The 24,567-nt window shown below is 40.2% G+C and overlaps 1 protein-coding gene across 5 annotated transcripts in view; it reads left to right on the plus strand.

Annotated features, from left to right (window-relative positions):
- HSPBAP1 (HSPB1 associated protein 1) overlaps positions 1-24,567 on the plus strand; it is a 69,372-nt gene that overhangs the window by 10,953 nt on the left and 33,852 nt on the right. For 4 of the 5 annotated variants that reach the window (XM_032763650.2, XM_032763649.2, XM_075070296.1 and 1 more), the window contains exons 2-3: positions 12,999-13,184; positions 21,681-21,865. In XM_032763650.2, coding sequence (XP_032619541.1) covers positions 12,999-13,184; positions 21,681-21,865 — 371 coding nt within the window. The remainder of the gene's footprint in view (positions 1-12,998; positions 13,185-21,680; positions 21,866-24,567) is intronic. The other variant, XM_032763651.2, reaches the window with a different exon arrangement.

Here is a 24,567-nt window from a genome sequence, read left to right on the forward strand (position 1 = left end):
GTTTTGCGGGGACAGAAAGTGCTCCAGACACTGAAATTCTGGATGGTGGCAGTGTACCAGATCTAAGCTAGTAATTAAGCTTAGAAGTGTCCATGCAGGTCCCCACATTTGTACCCTAAAGTTCAGAGTGGGGAAGGAACCTTGACAGCATTAAATACCCTGTACCTTTGAAGAAAGTAGATACGGGGTTGTGATCGGGGTACACAAGTGCTGCAGAAGCACTTGAAAGGTACTTCTTTGCTGCTAAATCACTCTCGCAGCAATGTAAGTGGGTGTAATTTATGTGCCAAAGGACAAAGGTGTGGATTTGTGGCAGGCAAAGAAAGAAAAAGCACAGCCTCCCCCACACACCTTACATCATGTTGGAGATTTTTGATCAAAGACCATGATTTTTTCCCTCTAAAACTAAATAAATATTCATCTGTCCAGTGAGTTCTGCAGATCCTCTAAATATTCTGTTTCCCAAAGACAGTAAACAGAAATATACAAAGGTTACCAAAAAATCTGTTGAATGCTGTTCTTTAGACCAAATGAGTATGCCCCATATGAAGTCTGGAGCTGTATCCTCTCCTTGGCAACAATGAAAGTTCAGCTTGAGCACAAAACTGGTTTCTCAGTTAATCACTTGAATCACTTTTCAAGGAAACAGGTTTCAGAGTGGTAGCTATGTTAGTTTGTATCAGCAAAAAGAATGAGGAGTACTTGTGGCACCTTGAAGACTAACAGATTTATTTGAGCATAAGCTTCATGGGCTAAAACCCACTTCATTGGATGCATGCAGTGGAAAATACAGTAGGAATATATATAAATACACAGAGAACGTGGAAAAAATGGGTGTTGCCATACCAACTGCAACACCCATTTTTCATGTTCTCTGTGTATATATATCTCTGTGTGTATATATTGTTAGTCTCTAAGGTGCCACAAGTACTTCTCATTCTTTTTTTTTCCAGGAAAGAAAAACAAACTGTAGGTCAGGTGATGAATGTCCTCAGACTCTGCATCAGCGTAACTTGCAGAGGATTCTTCAAGGATGCTGTTGGTAGTGAGTGGGGTCTATTTCTTCTCTCTTCCACTACTCCTCCACTAATAGCAGAGATCAGTGGCAGTTTAAGCACGGAACTCTCACTGATGCTCAGAGAGGTCATATCTAAACACTCATGTACTGCCCTGAAATCTTATTCATAGATTCATAGACTCTAGGACTGGAAGGGACCTCAAGAGGTCATCGAGTCCAGTCCCCTGCCCTCATGGCAGGACCAAATACTGTCTAGACCATCCCTGACAGACATTTATCTAACCTACTCTGAAATATCTCCAGAGATGGAGATTCCACAACCTCCCTAGGCAATTTATTCCAGTGTTTAACCACCCTTGCCAGTAGGTCCCACTCATTACCAAACCCCAGAGATCCAGTCCCCTAAAAGTAACACTTGCTTACTAAACAGCTACTAACATGTTCGTTAGGAGAGAAGACTCTGAAAGCAGTTTCCAATTAATAGTCCTAGATAAATGAGTTAATATTTTAGCAGGCATGACAAGTTGTGAATGAAGCATTGCTAGCTCTGGAAAAGGAATGGGGGTTAGACAGGAGAAACGGATTAGCTGTTTTATTAAACGCAAAGAGATAACAGATATCTAGTCAAGTCAAGCCCAGCCAAAGCATTTAAGTCTATTGTACCTTATTTCTCCACATCTTTCTTGAAATGCGGTGCCCAGAACTGGACACAATACTCCAGTTGAGGCCTAACCAGCGCAGAGTAGAGCGGAAGAATGACTTCTTGTGTCTTGTTTACTACACACCTGTTAATATATATTTAACTGCCTCCTATTGCCATAAAATAGTTTGTTGTTTTGCAGACCAGTGTAATCACGTGCAGATTACTGTAACTATTTAAAAAAATAAAACTTACCTTGTGGGCGTAATTAGAAAAATTTTAAGCATAAGCCCCTCCCCAGATCATTACATTTACCTTTGGTTTTGAGGAATTTTGGATTCCCTCTTTTTAACCGCCCTTCCCTGATTGCCAGGCACTTAGGAAGATGGAGGTTAGTTGACTTGAGTGGCTTGGCACTTCCAGAGTACTGTATTCAAAATACCTGGGATTGTCCTTTAACTCTTTATCATTTTTTCCCCTCTTTATAAGAAGTTAGGATGATAAATTCTTACACACTTGCAAGCAATGGAGTGTAATGGGGGTTATTCTACAAATATTTTCAATAGAACTTGTTCTCCTTCCTTTGAAGGTAATTCTAAACCCTCTCAGTTAAACTCCATTATTTAAACAGGAGACAACTACTGTTCACTAATGAATTCTTGTAATTTACATTACTCTACATTAATGACAGCACATTTAACTTCTTAATGACTGTACATTTAACTTCTGAACAACTTTAATCAAACCCTCTTTTCTGCAGACTCCCTGCTGTATTAAACTCTTTATTCCCAAATGCTGCACAGTATTCAGAATAAATTTGATATCAGAAATTGAGAACTGATTTTTCTCTTGGCAACACAGGGAGACTAGAAAGTGATTGTCAGAAATCATCACTACCCTTTCACCTCCTCCGCAGTACTAAAATCTGGATCCATTGTTTTACATTAAAACACCTCTTGTAAAGATGATTGGCTTTTCAGTTAGCAGATTGTTATTTTGGACCGTAACAGCAATGAAGTGCCATTCCAAACAATACGAAACATCTGTGTCAAATCATATAATTTCTTGCAGTAATTGAATTTGAGTTGAAACTTGACAAAGTATGATTCTTGGTTGGCTTCTAAACCTGTCTTGTATAAAGTCAAAAAGTGGGACAAATTATTCATTCACCTTTTGTGCTGAAGATACATCATTTGTTGGACCCGATAGAAAAAATTAGTTTGCTAATACTCTTGTCTCTTTTTTAATCAGATTACAGTTGGGCAGCAGAAGACTCCGTCTCAGTGTTTCCTCTCTTGAAAGGGAACATGCATCTCCACTGCCTGCTTCCCCGTGGCTTGTGGCATACTATGTCCAAGATGTGTTACTGGCATTTTGTTTCCTTTGTATAAATTTTACTTATCAAAGACCAAATTATGTACTGATTTACTCATGATGCAATGTGAGGAGTTTGCACAGGGTATAAATCAGTATAGAATTTGGCAGTTAGGAATGGGTTTAAGTAAAATTGAAGGTAAACCAGAGGTATTAGAGGAAAGGAACTTTTTAAAAGCAGCAAGTGGCATATTTTGCATCAACTGACAGTTTTAATAAGCTATTGTCAATTATTAAGGCCTTGATCTTACAAGTATATGCTTAACTTTACTCACATGAGCACATGTATTCTAGGATTGTGCCTATTTGGAGATAAAGAATAAAAATTTAGAGGAGTGACTTGTTTTTCTGCATTGAAAATAAGATTTCATGTTAGATACCTGCAGTTCTGAGCAAGAAGTATTTATCCATAGCTCACAGCCACACAATTAATAAAGCAAAAAATCACTACATTTATTTACAACAACTGACATGCACCAGGGAGTATAAAACAATTTAAATGAAGTAGTACATGATTAAGACAACTTTGCCTTTTCAAACCTGATCTTTTATCCTATTTTTCACATGACAGAAACAATTATATTTTTTGTGTGAAAGTTGAATGTGACATAAGTATTTTATTAAGTAGTATGATATGACCTGAATACTTAAGAAGTTTTACCTTCTATTTCATGCCAGGATTTACTGGCTACATTCTTTGCAGTTGGCTGATAATGGTCTCCCTGGAGTAGATAGCCGCCTTAACATACTGTGCTGCCCATGAATTCACATAAGGAATTAAATAATTTGTTGGACCTGGGTGAACTTTTTGAAAAATGAATATTCTACTTTGCTTGCTAATTACCAAGAGGCATGAAGAGGACTACACCAGAGACCTCCCCCTGGTTAAGAGCTACACAGGAAAGAGCCTGACAGATCCTAACACAGCACCTTTAGATGTTTATTTTTCCTCTTGACGGTGCTGTAGTCAGCCCAGAGGAAGGAAGGAGGTAACAAAAATGTGAAGCAAAAAATCTACCTTCATATCTCCTGTCAACCCTCATTGCCTACAGCTCTTCAGGAAGCCATGGAGGGAATTGATATAATGCTGCAAAATGATAAACTGAATGAATATAGGGAGCTTTCAGGAGCCTCAGATTCCAGAATGACTGATCACTCAAAGACTCTTGATGCAAATGTCACAGATCAGGGCAACTGCACCAATATTCCTCCTCTATGGGCCACCAAGGGCACTCACTCTCAGTCGTTCAGCTCCCCAGCTGTCACATCTCTCTCCCTTCTCACTCGGTTTTTTTCCAGGCTGCCTACACTGAATTCCCCAGCGAATCAGACTGCCTAAGTAGGGCTACTGTTCCTTCTCCTCAGAGACTATAAGCAGCACAATTGCCCATAGGTATAAGTTACTACACAGCTCCTTCTAAGCAAGCACATTTATGCTTAAGGTGAAAGCATTACAGAAAACAAACAAACAAAAGAACCTGAACTCATGCTGACAAACTAACCAGAGATCATCCCCACCTCCAACAAGGGTTCTGGCAGGTGATCAGTCCTTCAGATCCCACCTGGGGGTATTTCTGTGGTTATAAGTTCATAACCACCTTGGCTTAAAACAAGCACCCCCATGACTAGTTCAAGTCCTTCCAACCCTTCCCAGGAAGGATTGAGGCCTCCCTTGGACAGAAGACCTGTCTGTTTGGTGGATCAGAAAGCAGGCCTCAAGTCAGTTTAAACTTAGGCTTTTTATCCAAAAGTCATTTCTTTGTCTGTTGGTTCTCTAGAGAATCCAGTCTGAACCAGTATATGCAAGCCTGTCCAGGTTAGGGGTATCTCTCTGAGGAGGTTACAGCCTGAGTGAATTTGTCTGATCACTTCCCACTGTCCCATCCTTTCCCCATGGAATTACTAACAATCTCTGGCCCATAATGATACAGATGTGTAATACAGTAAGATCTTCCAAAGATACAGCAAGTTCTCTGTTCCTGGGGATTTTACCAAATCATACAAACTACCTAAATAGAAAAGGGCTTCCTGCAAGACTATTCTCTGAGGCTTCAAGCTCCAGCCAATTCTTGCCACTAAGAGGCCCTTTTTCCTTTGCCAAAAAACTAACTCACCCACTCTCTCTTCCTGGACAAAATGACATAGGGAGTTTTTGTTTTGCTTTAATTAAATCATTGCTTATTTGCTGTACACAGACTGATTTTTTACTGAATGGAGAAGGTGTTTCAGTACCTATCCAGATAGCAACGCTCCAAAGGAGAGCTGAGAACATACTGGCTCTAATTCAGGAGTGGTCACCCTGAGCCTGAGAAGGAGCCAGAATTTACCATTGTACATTGCCAAAGAGCCACAGTAATATGTAATGACTGTATGTGTGTGTGTGTGTGTGTATATATGCACACACATAATTATATAATTTGATAATGCAAATTTTATGTATTTATAATGTATAATTAATAATAAAAAACTTACCCTTTTACTAAGTGGGACTTCTGGCAATCCTTGCTTTCAACAATTCCCTTCAAGTTTTATTTGTGTTTAGTTGTGCTCACAAGCAGCAGTTCTCTTAAGTGGTTCTCTGTCAAAGTGGATCAGAGCTTGGATTTCACATGTTTGAGTGTCAAGAAAACAGAACTACAACGATAGATTGAGGCAAACATCAGGATTACTTTTACGGCTGCACCTCTGATTTTGGGGTATTTATCCTTTGGTACAGATTTTCAGAAAGTAAGGATCCCCTCTGTCTTCTGAGCAGAATTCAATCTGTCATCTTCCAAAAGTTCTGTTATTTCGGTCTGGGATGTTGCTTCATCAGTGACTAAAGGGGGCTTCAGAAAATCGGCTTCAGCACTAAAAGGGTCAATCAGAAATCTGATTTAGGTCTTTTCCGCTGCAAATCTTGGAATCTTTCCTCAAAACTGTCCTTATGATCTTTAATCACGCTCGCATACCTAGTTGTGCTCCATTTTAGGGATTCTGCTGCGTCTTCTTTTGATCTGGCTTGAAGTTGTTGCATTGAGGGAAAGTGTGTCAGCTGTCCCTCAGGCATTTGTCTGGGAAACAACTGCAGTTTGTTCATAAACACAAATACACCTTGCACTAGATCAGACAGCAACCTGAATTTTCCTTGCAAGTCCACATTTAGTTTATCCAAATGCAGCAGCATGTCTGCAAGAAATGCCAAATCTAGAACCCACCCAGGATCTGTAAACTCGGGCAGTATTCTGTGTTTCTCCTCCATAAACAATTTTACTGGTTTCAGAAGCTAAAAAAAAACAGAAAAAACTTTACCTCTCGAGAGCCACCATACTGCACATTGAAATGGCAAATCCGCAGGGGAGTCATCTTCATCCAGTTCTTTAATTAGATTTTGAAACTGTCTGTGATTGAGTGCATTTAAGCAAATGAAATTCACGGTGTGCAAGATAGGTTTCATGACATGATCATATTTGAGATTCTTAGATGCTAGTTGCTCCCAACTGAATAATAATAAATGTCCAAAATCCATGAAAGCTCTCAGACTTACAAAGTCCTACTAATTCATTCGCAGATCTCCACATGGATGGAGCTCTGTCCGTTGCAATGGCAGTGAGCTTCTATAAAGGCAAGTTGTATTTTACATTTACCAACATCAGTGCCTACTTTAGATCTTGTCCATGAGTTCTGTGCCTTAGTAACACGATATCGAGGAATTCTTCCCTTATAACACAGTAGTCAGACACTGTGCGGGCAAATACCGATAATTGAGGTTTATCATGGGCATCGCATGACTTGTCCAAAGTGATCTTCAAATATTCCCACTGCTGAAGTTGCAAGTGCAGTTGCGATTCAATGTCACCGTTCAGGCCAGAGATTCTGCGTTCTATTGCGTGACATGAAAGCTGCAGACCAGAAATTTTCTTCTGTAGATTCTTGTTGTCTGGTGACAGGATTGAAATCACATCAGTTAGGCACGTTTTTTATGGACTCAGCCCGTGCGAAAAAGCCCTACTCTGAAGGTATGTGCCAGGCCACATAATAGGAGGCTAACGTTACAGTTTGCTATCAGGTGGAAAATCTGGTGAAGAATTGGGGTTCTACATCCATTTGTTTTTTTCAAAGTTTTCAATTTTAAAGTGTGGAGTTCAGAACCTTATGGGAATTCTTGATCCATATGTGCATGGCTCGAGGAGAAATGACACTGCAAGTTTGAAGATTTGAACTGAGAGATACACATCTGGCAAAGAAGACACATGGCCTTCCCATTACATTCAACGAAAAAGTACTTATTCTCCCATTCCTGTTGGAAGCCTCGATTTTCATCTGTATATTTTCTTTTCCGTTTGCACTTGCCTTCCATTGTTAGATAGTGTAAGAAAAATATGGATAAAAATTTCCACAGCAGCACATTGTTTACACTTCCGTTTCTGAGTCCAAACTGAGTAATGTGCTTGCCGCGAGATGTGATGTAATGGCTATGGAAGCTAGTCACCATGTGCTTGTGCAAGGATTCAAGGAGACACAGGCACCGACTTTCGAGAGTTGAGGCCGTCAGCACTGAGGTTGTCGGTGCGAGCATTCTTGCTGATGCCTTCTTCTTACCGCCAGATAACAGAGTTTGGTGCCTGCTTGAAGGGGCACTAGGTGACTTCTTTGGTTCCGTTTTTGCCATTATTAACTCTTCCGGGTCCAAACTGATCCTCATGAGTTGCTCCAATATGTGTAGCTCAAAACAAGCATCCCTGAACTTACTGGGTGCTCAACCCCCTGCTCTGCCCCAGGTCCCGCCCCCACTCCTTGGGGGAAGGGATAGAATGGGGGCAGGGCCTGGGGCAGAGCTGGGGGTTGAGCACTCCCCGGCACATTGGAAAGTTGGTGCCTGTAGCTCCAGCCCCAGAGTTGGCACCTAGGCAAGGAGACGTATTGGAGAAAGGTTGGCCACCCCTTTCTAACTGAAGGTGAGGTATTTTGTATGATGTAGCTCAGTACCTCTTAATGCTGGGTAGCCAAGAGACTTAGCTATTCTGTAGTAATAGTAGCAGAACTCTCCATTAAGTTGTATCTCTGTTCCTTTTATAGGCTGTCAAGTGGACATGTAGGGAAGACCCTGAAAGACATAGTTGGCACAAGATCTTTTCTTGACACTCAGCATTCCCATCCAGAGGTCCCCAAGATAGCTGTCGTCTACTGTTGTAGACATCTTGGGTTATCGAATCATTCTCCCCTCTTTGTCCTGCACAGGAGGATCAGGAGCTTGCAGACCTGCTCCATGAGACCCGAAGAGCTTTCTACCCTTTCTGTTCATCCTTCATGCTTCTTCTGTTCATCCTAATGGAGAGTTGACTATGATGAGAGTCTGTGGTTCAAATTGACATGAACCTATGGATGCCAGCTGTAGTCCAGAAGGAAAAAGAATAAATTGCAGCCTTCATTTCCTTTGCCCCTTATCCAAGAATCTAAACAACCCACAGAAGAGGGGATTTTTTGAACAGTGTCTAACTTGAGTGCTGCTGGGGTAATAATTTCTGGGTCCTGGAAAGGAAAATTCTAAGGAGTCTGTTCTCAAGACATCACACAGTGACAGACCTATCCTTAATCTGAATGACTTGTGAACTGCTTGTTTACAAGCCTTGCAAAAAGCTGTCTTTCAAGATAGTCATATTGGCAGTTAATCCCAGGATCTACCTGGCATCCCTAGATCTCAGTGACTCTAAAGCACAAGGTATATGTATAAATCAGTTTAGAAAGACTCTCAAAATCAACAGTTGGCTGTATGGACACTGTAATGAATCTTCCCACCCCTTCAGGGAAAGTCTCTATAAACAGACAGGCTTCTGCAGTACATCCCAACAGTTGAGCTCCTTAAACTGTACAATATAACTGATGTTTCCACATTAAAATGCAATTTTAAAAAATCCTGCAAGCAAGAAAACTGCCATAAATTGTTTGTGTTTCTTTGGATTTATGTCCTTAAAAATTAAACTTTGCAGGCTTTTACTGGCTTTTTAAAATCAGACCAGGCAAAAGAACAGCTGTGTGGTGATAAACTTAGCCTAACTAGGAGTAATTTTATTTTACTGTATGTTTGAAAAGCTGAAAGACAAATACGACCAGCACAGCTGCCTAGTCATGGAAGGCTAACTCTGCTTTATTTCACAATGAATTGCACCAGGAATTAGCAGTTTAGGGTGGCATAATTTTTCAAAAAGTCTCTCTTCCAGAGTTCAATCTGTCCCTCCAGTAGTGTCTGAGCTTCACCCTTAATCTTTGACCTAGTGTCACAGCAAAAACATGCTGAGTAGCAATCTGTTAATCAAACCAGATAGCCAGCTTGCTTGTGACCGCACCAGTATCTGCTATCGTGCTCCCAGATGAACACTTTTCCTGAACTTGCTTTTTCCATGGGTATTAATCTATTGCTTGGTAACCCAGAGCTGCTGCTTTCTGGTGTAAGGGATAACATATGGCAAGGCACATGGTCCCCATGAGTCCTCCATATGCTTGGGTATTAATGTAGTGGAGTGTGTGAGGCCAAAGACCAGGACTTATCCTCACCTTCTTTCTTAGCAATGCCATGTCGAGTTTTGTTCTGCTTATAAGAGGAGAGCTTATAAAAACCTCCTGAATTAAGAAATGGCAGCCATCTTTAAAAATATTACTTTTATCATTTAAAGTGAGTGAATAGAGCAGTTTATTCTTAAAACTTTACATGCTGGAATTTTCAAAAGAGCTAAAGGCAATTCGGACTCTAAATCTCAATGAAAGTTGAATTCCTAACTCCCTTAGTCTCCTTTGACGGTTCCAGGCTTAGTGCCTCTGTGGGAGTAGGAACCAGTGCGTCCATAAAGTACGAAAACTTAATTTATTCCCATTGCAGGGGGTCATGAGGTTATTACATGGGGAGCCGCGAGCTGTCAGCCTCCACCCCCAAACCTCACATCACCTCCAGCATTTATAATAGTATTAAATATAAAAAAATGTTTTTAATTAATGGGGGGGTTGCAATCAGAGGCTTGCCGTGTGAAAGGGGTCACCAGTACATAAATTTGAGAACCACTGGTCTAAACTCTACTGTGAGAAGAAATAGAATTTATCCATTTTTCTCTAGGTGGATAAAAATCTTTTTTTTGAGGAAAATAAAAAAATAAAATCTTTTATTTAAATTGGATCTTTATATTTTGTTAATTAAATTATAATAATTTTTCTTTTTTAAAAATAAACCTGTTTTAAAATAAAATCTGAGTTCAAAATATAAGGCCTAAATTTATTATAATGTCTTAAAACCTTTAAGTAAAAAATAAATATGCTAAATCCATTGTTAAATTTAAGGCTGGTTTCCTATATAAAGAAAGCATCAGGGGAAAATGACTAACTTTTGAGGTCTAGATTTATAAATATGGCACAATAGGTCAGCCTAAGTAATTTAGGAGAATGTATCATTTTCAAGAGACAGCTGAACAGGAAGTTAAGCTCCTGTCACTTTCACTTAAGCATATTGGAAAATTTTCCCAGGCTGACCTGAAGTAATCAGTTTAATTCACTGACAACAGTTAATCCCCCGTTTAATAAATCTTTAATCCTACAAGATTCTGAACACTCTGGCCCCAGCCCAGCAGAGCACTTAAGTACATTCTTAACTTCAAGCAAGCAGCCCCACTGGTTTCAATGGAACTACATCGGACCCCCGCTAGAACATGGGGTTTTGGAGCCATGCGCGGTCCCGCGTTAACACAGGGACCGCGTTACCATGGATTCCAATTAAGGTAATTACATTTGGGATCCATGTGTGGCCCCGCGCTATAACCAAATTCGTGCTATAAAGATGCGTGTTCTAGCGAGGGTCTGCTGTATTCACGTTTAAGCACTTTGCTGACTTGAGGCCAGTCTGCTCAGCACCTTGCAAGATTGAGCCCATAGTGCATTTGTGGTTTTCCTGGCTTTGCCAACAGCAGTATAATTTTCATGGAGGAAAGCTGGCATTTGGTTAATGTTGGTGATCACGCAGTCTGCAATTTGAATTCAGGTAGTTACATTCTTTGACATCTCGGTTTCCACTGGAAACAGTATCTTTGTAATGTTACTTTTCTGTTTTGTCAGTCAGGTCCACATCAGTTTGACCATTGCTAATGTCCCCAATGGACCAGGAACTTTTATCTTTGCTAAACTTTTCTCTTCCCCAAGAAAAACTTACAAAATGAACTTTTATCATTTGCACAGTTATTATTAATTATTCAATACCAGTGCCTCTGATGGGATACTTTAATTTTTATTCCACGGGAAATACAGTAACACAGTACATGCATTTATTGCTTATTGGCCAAGTTTTCCATCAGGCATCTTTGTGCTTTCCCTCAGACCACACCTTGTGAATGGGAATTGCCCTTTGTAAAAATCTCCCGGGCCACTCCGCTGTCCCCCTTTAAAACTCCCCTACAAATGCCTTTTAAATGGTTACACAGTAGGTGTGCTGGGCCGCTTGTTTATTACATGAGCCAGACTTGTCTCACTGTTACTTTGTGCTTCCCCTGTCTTTTTGCTTTATCCACATGTTGTCTCTTATTTTGTACTGGGGCAGGAATCATCTTTTCATATATGTGTGTACCATATGTAGCATAATAGGGAGCCAGGCTGTGATTGGAACCTCGAGGCACTACACCAGTGAAAGTATTTATTCATTAATTAATAATAGTTGGCTCTTTCATTGCACTGTCATGAACCCAGAGTGAAGGGAGACTCGCTTTCACAGTCACTATTACCTTCTCAGTGTCCCTGCCACTCTGAGGAGAGAGTACACTACATTAGGACTCTACCTAGTGCAAGCTCTTCTGGCATGCTGGCACAACTATGCTGCCTAACATACTGGAGGGGTGGGGAGTGTAGAACCAAGACGCCACTGCTTCCCACACACACCTGTGGTGATGGGAGAACTAGTGGCTCTGCAGATCCTGCTTACCCTCCCTTACTTGGAGTGGCGCTAGGGGAAACTAGCACAAGGGAATAAGGGGTCACCTTATAACATGCTTAGGCACTGTGCAGCATGGGCCATGATTTGGGCCAAAAAATTTTTTATTCTTTTTTTTATTTTTTTTTTGTTAGAGGAGGAGGAAATTGGCACGGTTGGGTGTGACAAAACAAATTTGTTAGTCCTCAATTTTTTGCATTATGTGGATACAAATTCTGGATGAGTTCATTAATTTTAACCTGTAGTAAAATTAATTTATAGTTTTTTATGATCCAGAAATGTAGTTCACTGCCCCAACACTGTGGAGCTGTTATCTTTTTTTTTAAAAGAAACTTTACCTCTCAACATGTTCCTAAAGGGAAGTTGTTGTAAAACTGCCGAGTTTATACAAAGTTACCAACTTTTCAGCTTGACAGTTTCAGTGGGGGCATATAAATCTTTCCACAACTAAGGGCTAAATTGAAATCTGGGATTAGCATAGTCCTTGAATTTGTACAGTTTTTGTCTTTTAAAAACCTGTAGGTGAAAATAATTTAAAATAGAACTATATCTATCTTTTGAGATATCTGCTGTTGTGATTGTACTGAAAGGAATGTTTAATTCACTGGTTAAAATCAGATGCATTAGGCACTCGGTATGCCATCTCTGACGGTATGCTGCACTTTTCAGAAGGAACCCTTCACAGAAGGAATGTTAGTTATAAAATTTATATTCTCTAAATTTTGGACATAAATCACAAAATTCTTAATTTTCAGAGTAATTCTAAACTACTGGGCTACATTCTACATTAGGGAACCGAAAATCAAATAATTACCAATGTTTTGTATTCTGGGTGTTAATGTGCCTCTTTAAATTCTAATTTAGGATAGGGAATGACCTCTCTGGAATTCCAATATAATTTTCATTAAACAAATATAACAAGTACATAGGAAAAAAATCAGCCATCATGGATGGAGATATTAGTAATTTGTGTTTTTCACACTGTGTGAAATCATCTCTCTACAACTGTTTGTTTCTTTCCAAAGGTGAAGATGTCAAACCTTTTACTCCAGAGAAAGCCAAGGAAATTGTGATGTCTCTACAACAACCAGCAGTGTTTTGTAACATGGTTTTCGATTGGCCAGTACTACACTGGAATGCTAAATATCTTTCGGAGGTGTTGGATGGAAGGACAATACGGTTTAGGATGGGAATGAAGAAAAGGGACACAGGTAGGATTTTAGATGGCATTAGGTTACATTTAGAAATTCTGTTTAATGTCCTCCTTAATCCTCTGCAGTGCTTTCATGCCAAATGTTCTTTTCACGGTACATTACATCTAACAAAGACTGTGGGTGAGGAATGAAATGGGGGGTTTGTTTTAGCCAGTGATGTCTCATCTTTCTCTCTCACTGGCTCTCTCTCTTTTTTTTTTTTTTTTCCCCCCCCCCCCCCCCCCCCCCTTCACATTTGGATCAGGATTAGAGCTGACTTCTGAGAATCACAAATCCTGGTTTCCTTTCCTGGCTCTGTTACATAATTATTGTGTGGTCATCCCTAAATCACTTAGATGTTTTAGATGGTAGGTGATGATTTTGACGTTCAGAGGTGTTGAGCATCTGTACTGTCATCCCTATAGGAGCTGCCGGGTTGAGTATATTTGAAAATCATGCCATTAACCAATCTGTTTGTTTCTTCATCTGTATAATGGAGATAAACTCAATGTAAAACAGATGAGAATTAATTACTGTTTGTTAAAACATTTTGAGATACTCTGATAAAAGATACTATAGAAGTACAAAGTGTTGTTAAAAGCATTTGCCATAGCCACTGAGAGCTTTAAGACAGCATAGAGCACAGAACACAGAACCTCCTGCTCTAAGAATATGACTTGAGTCAACTGTGGCTTTGCCGAAAGCCCCATGTACACACTGCCTCAATAGCAGACTGAAAAGTAGATCGTGAGTCAAAGCCACAGGCTGCCTCCTACTTTCTCCCTACTAAGGGGGTGGCGATATGCTTTGTTCCATCCCTATACCTGCTCCAGCGTACACCCCCAGCTCAAAGATGCAGCTGCACTAGCCATTGTGTTGGTAGGGCAGAACCAAAGCTCTACCCCTATGTGGGGAGAAGAGTGGAATGAAGCAGCCTTTTAGCGGCTACTGTCTGTGGTTACAATCGGGTCCAGACAGGACATAATTAAATGGTTCTGAGTCTGTTCAGTGGAGGGCAGTGTCTCACACACTAGCTAATCAATTAGGAAGATTTAATTTTTTTTTTTTAAATGAGTCAAAGCAGGAAGATAAAAGTATGTAACAAGTATAATGAGATACTAACAACCATGGAATTGACAAAGTATATGTTGGATTACTGTCGAATACAAGAACTGCCAGATATGTAATGCTTAGCATTTTATATTTTCAAACCACTTTATAAACAAGAATTAATCTTCACTTCACCCCTTTGACATGTGGACTAGTGGTGAGAGTATTGGACTGATACTCAGGAGACCTGGGTATTAGTCTGTTCCTGGCTATGCCACCCACGTGCTGGGTGACTTTCAACAAGTCATTCCCCCGTGCCTCAGTTTCCCCATGTGTAAAATGGGGGTAATGACACTGACTTCATTTGTAAAGTTCTTTAAGATCTATTGATAAAAAGTGCTATCTAAGCAACCATTATTATTATTATCGCCATTTCACAGATGGTACCATATTGATACCAATGGAAACTAGCACAATACAGGCAATGGCTGTGAAGCTCTCCACAATGCTCTGTTAATGTACTTCCACCTTAACATGGAGGAAGCACCAATAGGAATGAAAAGGTAATTTAGTCTCAGTGTCTGTCAAATCTTAGGCATCTTTCTTGAGGTTGGCAACTAGAGTTCCAGTTGTGACACTTGTCAAGAATTGGACTGACGCCAGCTTACATGATAAGAGTCCTCGTATAACAACTTTCAGTCATCAGGGATTCAAAAAAGTTAGCGTTTTCATATTTTAAGATTAAAGCCCTCGTATGTCTTGCCCTTCATTGCTGATCCCTGGTGACAGTCAGTCTCTAGGAAATCAGTTTTGTGTCCAGGACCACGCCGTTATATGCAATAAAAGTTGTAAATGTCTTTAAGAAAATGAGTAGACCCCTCTGGGGTTGTACTGTAGCTAAGTGAGGATCTTGTTGCAACAGAAAGCATTACATTGTAAGAATTTGTTAAATAAGCCAACTAAGGGTACGTCTACACTACGAAATTAGGTCGATTTTATAGAGGTCGATTGTTAAGAAATCGATTTTAGACAGTCAATTGTGTGTGTCCCCACTAAGTGCATTAAGCTGGTGGAGTTTGTCCATAGTACCGAGGCTGGCGTTGACTTTCGGAGCACTGCACTGTAGGTAGCTATCCCACAGTTCCCGCAATCTCCAAAGATTATATTGGCCCCTCTGATTGAGTGTGTTCATCTGCCATTAGTCACCTGAGTTTGCAATTTAATGGTGTTGTTAGATGATCCTATCAGTGGTCAGCATAACAACAGCCAGGATGACTTTTTCCATCCAGGCCTGGCTAGAGGGTTGCAAACATTTACTTCGGATATAGATATTGTCTGTGTTCTTTGCCTCAAGATTAGACTAATGCTATGTGCTTAACCTGGAGTTACACCTGAAATCCGTTCAGAAGCTGGTTCAGAGTGAGACAAATCGCTTGTTTAAAGGGGGATTTTGTTGCAAGCCAACAGTATTATCACTCTAAACTGCACTGGCTGCCTATTGGTTTTTGGCAGGAGTTTAAGATGGTGATTTTGATCTATAAAGCCCTAAGTGGCCTGGGATCTGCCTACCTGAGAGACCACCTATTACCTTCTAACACAGTCAAAGCTATAGCTTGTGGAGGCCCTCAAACCGTATAAAGGAGAGGGAGCTGCTGGCAAGCACTTATCTCAGCACTTGCTTTTCCCATTAGCCTGAAATAGCCAGTTGCCAACTGATCTTCAGTGCATATTCCACAGACCAGATGTGGAGAACAAGTTAGATATCTGTATTGTGTGTATGAATAGGATAGGTGCCTCAGTTTACCTGCTGATATTATTCTGTCGGACTACACAAAGTTATATCAAAGGAGGCTGTTAGGAAAAAACAAGCAGGGAATAAAACAATGACAAAGATGCATCCAGAGAGAATACCAAGAGTGGTTGAGGGATTATTGATCAAGAAATGCCTACCTGCCTGGCTCCAGCCAGATTTAACAGCTTTATTTTCTCAAAGCCAGAGTTTAGGATCAAAGGCACATTAAACCGTTAAAGCCTGCTGCCTAGAGGAAGGTGTGGGGAGCAGGTAGCAGCTGCGGAAGGTTAGTCTCTGATAGGATATGCCTGTGCTGCAATCAGAAGTGTGGTTGCAGCATGTATATACATCTAGATTAAAGCTAGTTTGGATATTTCTACATCTGCTGCAACCTAACCTCCTGACTGCAGTGGAGAGATGGTGAGAAAGTAGCTGCACAGTCTCTGTCTCCCACCCCAGAGATGGAGATAGGTGGACTGAGGGGAGCTTATCAAAACTTGCAAGGAAAGTTTAGGTGAGACAAAATACATATAGACTTCCACTGTTTTAACCCTTTTCTCTGCTTGCTACAATACCTTTGGATGAATAAATAATATGTGAAGAAGCTGGGTTTGGATCCCATTAATCAACTGTGGGCCATAGGCTCCCAGAGAAAAGTTTTCTTGCAGGTGCCAAATAGAGCCGAGCCTATTGTATTACGCAGTTGGGAAACGGCGGAGCTGCAACCCAGAGATCAAGAGTAGTTGAATTGTGAGGTTCCATCCTCAAGAGAGGTGAAAGCCAAGCCTGTCATGTGAGGGGTGCACTTAAAGGGGCCTGTGAAGGGAACTGAAACGCAGCTTGCCCTGTAATCATGACACCATCTGCTAAGGGTTTGGGGGAAGGCTGAGGGCTTGGGTAATAATGGGATGCTGGATGTGGTGGTCTATTCTTTGGTCTATTACATCCCTGGCTATTTTATTGAATTTTGGTATGTGAGTCTGTGCGCGCTTTGTTATACTGCTAAGTAGTTATTCTCTGCATGGATTATTATTTTAAATAATTAAGGTCCCTAGAAGCATAGATGGATGTTTGGTAGGGTGGTTTGGTTGTCATTGTTCTTTTAATGCAAATCAAAATAAATAAAAAGGTGGAACCATGCATCTTTATTGGAGCCTTCAGGTATTGCATTTTCCCTACTGCTGCTAAGAAGCCCTGCATTGCAGATGCCATCCTTTTGGATGGAACAGCAGTTGGTAACATACAATCATAGAAATGTAGGGCAGGAAGAGATCACAAGAGGTCATCTAGTCTATCCCTTTGCACTGAATCAGGATTAAATGTACCTAGACCATCCGTGATAGATATTTGTCTAACCTGTTCTTAAAACCCTACAGTGACAGAGTTTCTACAACCTCCTTAGGTAATCCTATTTCAGTGCTTAACTATCCTTATAATTAGGAAGTTTTTCCTAATATTTAACCTAAATCTCTCTTGCTGCAAATTACAACAATTACTTCTTGTACTACCCTCAATGGACATGGAGAAAAATTGATCACTAATCTCTGTATCACAACCTTTTACATATTTGAAGAATTACATCCCCTCTCAGCCTTCTGTCAATGCCAGTTCTTAAGCAGGTAGGTGAGCTGATGTTTGTACAAAGTACTCCATCTTATTCGCAAGTTTGAGTTCACGGCACTAATGCAGGGATTGAGAGATCAGTGACAGGCATCAAACTCAGATATTGTCAATGCACAGCATTGTTAGCCCAGTTTAGAATTGTTTGGTTCAGTCTAAGAATGATCTCATTTTTAAAATTCTTCAGTCTTCAGTCACTACATAGTCAGAAGCCTGTTCGTGTTCTTGCTTTCCAGTTCTGATCACTGACACTTGCATGCAGGCTGCCGTAGACGTCTCCATTTTTCTAAATTTTCTAAATACTTGTTTTTGTTGTTGGTTGTTATTCGTTATCCACAGTGTGATTGATGCTGAACCAAATCTAAATTAAACCAAGATCCCTGCCCTGAGGAAGTTACAGCCTAGAAGCAACAGTCTTCAATGGTCTGCAGGACTTACTGTTCATAGTTGGAATTGTCCAAATAAAGCTTTGTGTGAAATACATGGAAAGTTAGAAATAACCTATTTCTTCACTTTAAAATAGTTGCTTCTGTCTTATCTCATAAAACAGGCAGTGTCATGAGCACTCTTTGTTCTCATCAAAATAATTCAGATATTGAACTGCCTTCAATAGTTCTGATACCTTTTATATATGTTTTACATCAGCCTATCCTTTAGCGAAATGATGTGCACTGCATTAATGACTGGATATTTGGAGGTAGCATTGGACTGCAACACATAGGATGAATCAGATATAAGATTTTAAGATGGGAGGGGTGTTCTTGTGTCTTCAATGCAATTCTTATGCAGGAAAAAGTGATTTCTGGAGGAAGCCCTTATATAGCACCAAGCCAAGTTATATATTGCTAAATACTAAGCTTATCTGACATTCTTAGCTAATAAACTTGAAAATAAGCTGGACGGAGAGCTGCTATCAACACTACTACAGTAGAAAATGACAGGGTGACAGTGAAAGTTTGTAAGGGCTTGTCTTCACTACTGCTGGAGCGTGTCTGGGGAAGACATGCTGTGCCAATGGGACAGTGCTCTCCCGTAGCTCTGTTACTCCACCTCAATGAAAGACGGAAGCTAGGTCGGTGGGAGAGTGTCTCCTGTTGACATAGCGGAGTGTAGACGCTGTTTTAAGTCGATCTAACTTACATTGCTCTGGGGGTTGGCTTTTTCACACCCCAGAGCGATACATCGATTTAAGTAGTAGTATAGACAAGCCCTAAGAGAGCTGTTCACCTGCCCAAAGGAAATCAGAACAAATGTATGAGACTATATGGGAATTGCCTTGATAGCAAAATCAGAGCAATGAGGAATTCCCCCAGAGTTCTTACTATTGTGCAAGAATAAAAAGATTCCCTTACTAAGCAGCTGCATACAAGTTGTCCGAGGTTAAATTACTGCTGTTTCGTTGCCATTCAGGCAGCCTGTAGTAATTTTTTCCATCAATAATGGTTATAGTACAGTATGTAATTTTTCATTTTACACTCTGGAGGAGTATATCTGAAGCTGGCACGACTAGCTGTGATGGGAAACGAAGGTCTCTGACAGGCCAAAGGTGATGTGCACTATGGTGCAGCAAAAACACTGTAGGCCTTCCCCTGCTACTTGACCTTGACCTGAAATAGTGTACCAGAATATTCCTGGGACAAGAGGGCAATGATAGTAAAACCAGTGTTCATGCTGATTCACCCTCCGTCGTCTGTGCAGTGAAGACTTACAATGCTCTGTTCTGCAATGGTGCCAACCTTTATGGTATGATTAACAGGACTGACGATGGTGGTGACTTAACAGATTCACACAGTTGCTACAACCACCGAGTTCTATTTTTTTTCCCATCTTACTTGCTAAGGGTTTTCAGACATGCTCACCATTGGCCTAACTCTGCTCCTATTGAAGTCAATGATAAAAATCCCCTATTGACTTCAGTGGGAGCAGAGTTAGCCAACATTGAGTGCTTTGCAAAATCCCACCCAAAGGGACAAATTCACCCATTAGCACAGAGCCCACTCAAAGGCTTTTGTGCTGTGGGACTGCCATCATACCCCTGCACAGGGCATATGTTTGTAGGCAGAGTGGCTATGCAAAGGGACCTGTGCAGTGGGGAAGTGACCTCCATATCTGCTCTGAATACACTTGTGTGAAGGAAAAAGTTCAGGATTGGGCCTCTGATTCCACTGTTACATGAATCCATTGGCTAGGAATCCCAGTGTACAAGGCATGGCAGTACTGTGGACATTATTTCAAACTAAAGACTGGTATAGCAGCCAGAGCATGGCTGCACTGCAGCCTACCCCAGATTTGGGATTGGATAACATCCTCTTCAGCAGCTCCACACAAAACAGCTTTTTATTCATACATTCCAAGGCCAGAAGGGACCATTGTGGGCATCTAGTCTGACCTCCTGTATAACACAGGTCCTAGAACTTTCCCAAAACAATTCCTACAGCAGATCTTTTGGGAAAACATCCAGTCATGATTTTAAAATTGTCAGTGACGGGGAATCCACCACAACCCTTGATAAGTGTTTTCCAATGGTTAATTGCTCTCACTGTTAAAAAATGAAACCTTATTTCCTTTTTAAATTTGTCTAGCTTCAACTTCCAGCCATTGACTCATGTTATCCCTTTCTCTGTTAGATTGAAGAGCCCATTATTAAAGATTTGTTACCCATGTAGCTTATAGAATGTAATCAAGCCACCTCCTTAACCTTCTCTTTCTTAAGTGACATTAATTGTGGTCCTTGAGTCTATCATTATAAGGCATGTTTTCTTATTTAATCATTCTCATGGCTGTCCTCTGAACCCTCTCCAATTTATCAACACCCTTTTTGAACTGCGGACCCCACAACTGGACATAGTATTCCAGCAGCAGTCAGGCCGGAGCCAAATACAGAGGTATAATAACTTCCCTAACTCCGACTCAAGATTCCCCTGTTTATGCATCCAAGGATTGCTTTAACCCTTTTGGCCACAGCGTCGTGCGAGGAGCTCAAGTTCAGTTGATGATCCCCTATGAATCGCACATCTTTACTGACTTGGCCATATGGGTTGTCTGTAATAATTAGACTTGATCCACCTATTTATTTTGGTTGCTTCTGTTGTTGTATGTTTCCTCTTGCCACTATTCTCTGCACACACAGATCAACATAACAGGATTTTGTGCAGAGAGATGGGTGTATTTGTGCGATATTTTGACTCAAAATTCAAGCCTTTTGCCAGAAGCCCTGCACATATGGGCTAATGATCCCTTTTCTCCTAGCACAATGATTACTTCAGGGCCTTTATCGCATAGATCTTTGTGGTTGTACTTTATATCCTGAACAAAGTTTTTAAAAATGTTTCCCAAACAGTTAGATACAGAGCGTTTTTCACTGAATTTCCAAAGAGCCATTCTGTCAGCTTCAATGAATTCAGCCTTGCGAGCTGACTCCCATTTGTGGAAGTACTTTAAATCCTTTTTTTGTGGTATAATACCATAAGATTATTATACATAAAAATTACCTATCTTGTATATATATTCCTGAGGAAAGAATGCTTGCTTCAATTGAGGTAATGGTCCTAGTGAATCTTTTATGGCTGGCAGAGGATGCTGTAAGATGCTTTATCCATAAGTGCTGAAAAATAGCGACAGCCTATCAGATGGGTTATTGGACATGTGTAGGGATCCACTATTTGCTGCTTCTGTAAAATGGTGCTGATTTAGTTATTCCCTTAGATGAGAGGAGAAAAGTTAGAGTCCAGCTCCATAAATCAAAGAAGCCTCAGTAAAGGTGGTGGTGGGAGGAATGTGAGAGAATCTTTAAGGAGAGAGACCAATTAAAGGACAGACTGACTGTCAAGTGTGTTAAATTAGTCATGAGCTTGGTAATGTGGGCTGTTTTCAGTTGTGTGTTGGGGTGAGGCAACTGAGCTAATTTCACTTTGGTTTCTATATTTCATTTAATCCGTGGGCCAAGCTGAGACAAAGTTATTGTTTCGTCTGCTAACCTGCTTCAGCCTCTCTGTTTTTATAGTGCTGTGTTCAGGATGCATGTAATGTTGTCTTTTCTTATATTGCTCCAGCTCCTCAATTTGAAACCAAATGTAGTTATGTGGAAGCTACACTTGAAGAGTTTTTGGCCTGGACTTCTGGACAGCCTACTTCTGTCTCTGGACCATTCAGTTGTTACGATTCCTCCAAATATTGGGCTTATGCTGACTACAAATATATTGCTAGGATATTTGAAGACAAGACAGAAATTTTCAAGGTAAACCGTTAACTTTACCTTCAACTCAGAATTATGCAGGTAAATGTCCTAAAGATGTTGGTTAATTATTGTAAGTGATTTATTATAGTTTTTAAAATCTGTCTAGCCTTTTCACTTCTCTATTCCTTTGACCAATTTTTCAGTTTATTGGATACCTGTTTATTTTGATTTCAGTCTAACAAAAATATCACACCAAAGAGCACCCATCTCAAGCTTGGGGAATTCTTGACATATAAAAACACAGCACTATAAGAGTTACAAAAAAGTTGTCTAAAGCAGCTGTAACTACTTCCTCCCACCCAGCCACCATAATTTTGGATCTGATTTAGACACCACTGAAGATAATGGGTGTCTGGCTTTCCACTGACTTTTGTGGGCTTTGGATTAGGCCCTTGAATTGCCATTTATGTGACCTCTACAGCTTAAAACCTCCACTGCTTTCTTTTTTTAAGATGTGAGTGTAAGGTTTGATTATTCCACTAGTATGATAAGCAATTGGCATGCGTGATAGTTTACTAGGTCCTGATGCTGCAGTTGGATCAAAGCAGGAAGACCCTTACACCTGTGTGCAGCTCCATTAACTTCAGTACAGCTCCACTGGCCCAAAGATCACATCTGCATAGATCCAGTTGCAGCATCAAGCCCATATACAGTTTCACTGCCATTTTGTTCAGCTGCATACTGACTCAGGAGGCACATAGTTCCTCATTAAATAATCCTTGAAGACCAGTGCACAGGTGTTTGCAGGATTATGTCCTTACTATTCGTGAAAGTGCTAAAATACACTGGAGTAGCCCATTCTTGAAAGGATGAGCACGCATCCAAGCCAAAGTTTTGGGACACGTTGCAAGTTTTCTCCAGGCCTTCTCTGCCTGCACTCTCTTGTACAGCATGTCAAACACATTGCCAGTGCTTAATAAATAATACAGTACGAGTTGAATAACTCTCAATGTTGGGGTGTTTACAGCATGATTCATGAGGGGAATTCTTTCTGGCTAAACAAGATTTGAAGCTCTAGCACCATTTCACGCTTGCCCGGACTCTACATGACTGCCTTGAATTTTGGCCCTATATATTACTGCCCCAATGGTCCTTTAGTTTATGGTACAAGATTGGGAGAATTGCATAAAATAACCACATGCAGAACATCCTAAAACTGTTATTTCAGTGGGTCAATAAGAAATTTTCTTGAGAGAAGCAACTTCCATCCCACCCACACAAGTACATAATTAGGAGTCTAAGAATCTTATCTACTTATCATATGCTGACTGTACTGGCATGGGAGTGAAATCCTGCCATCCATGAGAAACTGACAGGATTTGTCAAGCACTACTGCACTACTGTGCCACCCAAAAGTATTATTTGTAGTAATTCTCCCTTGTTCTATGAATTTGATGTTAACACCTTTTTCATTTAGATTTTATTTAGATTTACCTAAGGTGACTTGAAGGAGAAAAGAAGGCTAACTACATTGTTATTTATAGAGATTAATAGGGCCATTTAGAAGTTGCTTGAAATTTAGATTGCACTGTTTATCATTTACAGTTGTGTGGGTTAAGGTAATGATTCTATTATTCTAATCTATGAGCAGTATCTAGCATCTCACATTTTTTTTGTTCAGTTGATATTTTATTACAGCATTTGAGATATAAATCAGCAGCAAGATATACGCATGAAGTTTAAATAGAAATGAGACCTTTTAAAGTGATATACGGATACAGATTAACTTCATTATAAGCAAAAAATGAAATAAATGTAATTCACAAGTAATGTGCCATCTGTTATGGTGGGAATACCTCTGAGGCATTTCTTCTTTTTGTAGCTTTTTTATTGTAAAAAAGAAGGCCATTGTGCCAAGATATCAGTAATCTTACCAATTTCTTTTCAGCTCATTGGTTAAAAACTGTTTTACCCACAGTCGCTTCAAGTATTTACTATGGCTTCAGCATTTTCAAAGAGTTCTTTTAAATCTAATATTGATTGTGCACACAATCTTTCCATTTAAATTGTAACAAAACACAGAAACTATTTAGGTGTGAGATTAAAGGGCAGAGATGTTATTACACCTAACTTTATCACTGAAATAGTTATATTGGATTTTAAATTTTGTGTCTGTGGAAAGCTCTGTGAGCAGTTTTTCCGTTTTTATTTCTTGCTGATTTTGACAAATATTTATTAGGCTTTTGTATTTTTTTAATTATATGTTTAAAATCAAGATGTCTCCAACAGTACCTCATTTATTTTGAAAGATTCCAGACTATGGAATCATGGCAGTAATAATTATTATCTAGCTATATTGCTTTTCATCTATAGATCTCAAAGCACTTTACAAAGGAGGTATCATTATCCCCATTTTACAGATGAGGAAACTGTGGCACAGACTTGTTCAAAACCATCCAACAAGCCAGAGGCAGAGCTAGGAATAGCACTCAGATCACATAAGTCTCTGTTTAGGACTCTACCCATTACACAATATTGCCTGCCTCAGGATAAATATTTTCTAATGGACAAATCCCCTGCCCAGAAGCTAGCCAGACTATTTAGGTGCGCTCTGGTCTGGGGGGGCAGGCTGGAGGTGTAGATGGGAATCCTTTGCCCCAAACGAGGGAGAACCATCCAAGGGAAAGCCACCCAAGCCCATGCATTATAGGTCACTACCATGCTGTGTATCCTCATATGCCTTTTGCACCAAAGAAAGGAGG

This window comes from Chelonoidis abingdonii, chromosome 10, assembly GCF_003597395.2.
Source record: "Chelonoidis abingdonii isolate Lonesome George chromosome 10, CheloAbing_2.0, whole genome shotgun sequence".
In the NCBI taxonomy this organism is placed as follows: domain Eukaryota; kingdom Metazoa; phylum Chordata; order Testudines; family Testudinidae; genus Chelonoidis; species Chelonoidis abingdonii.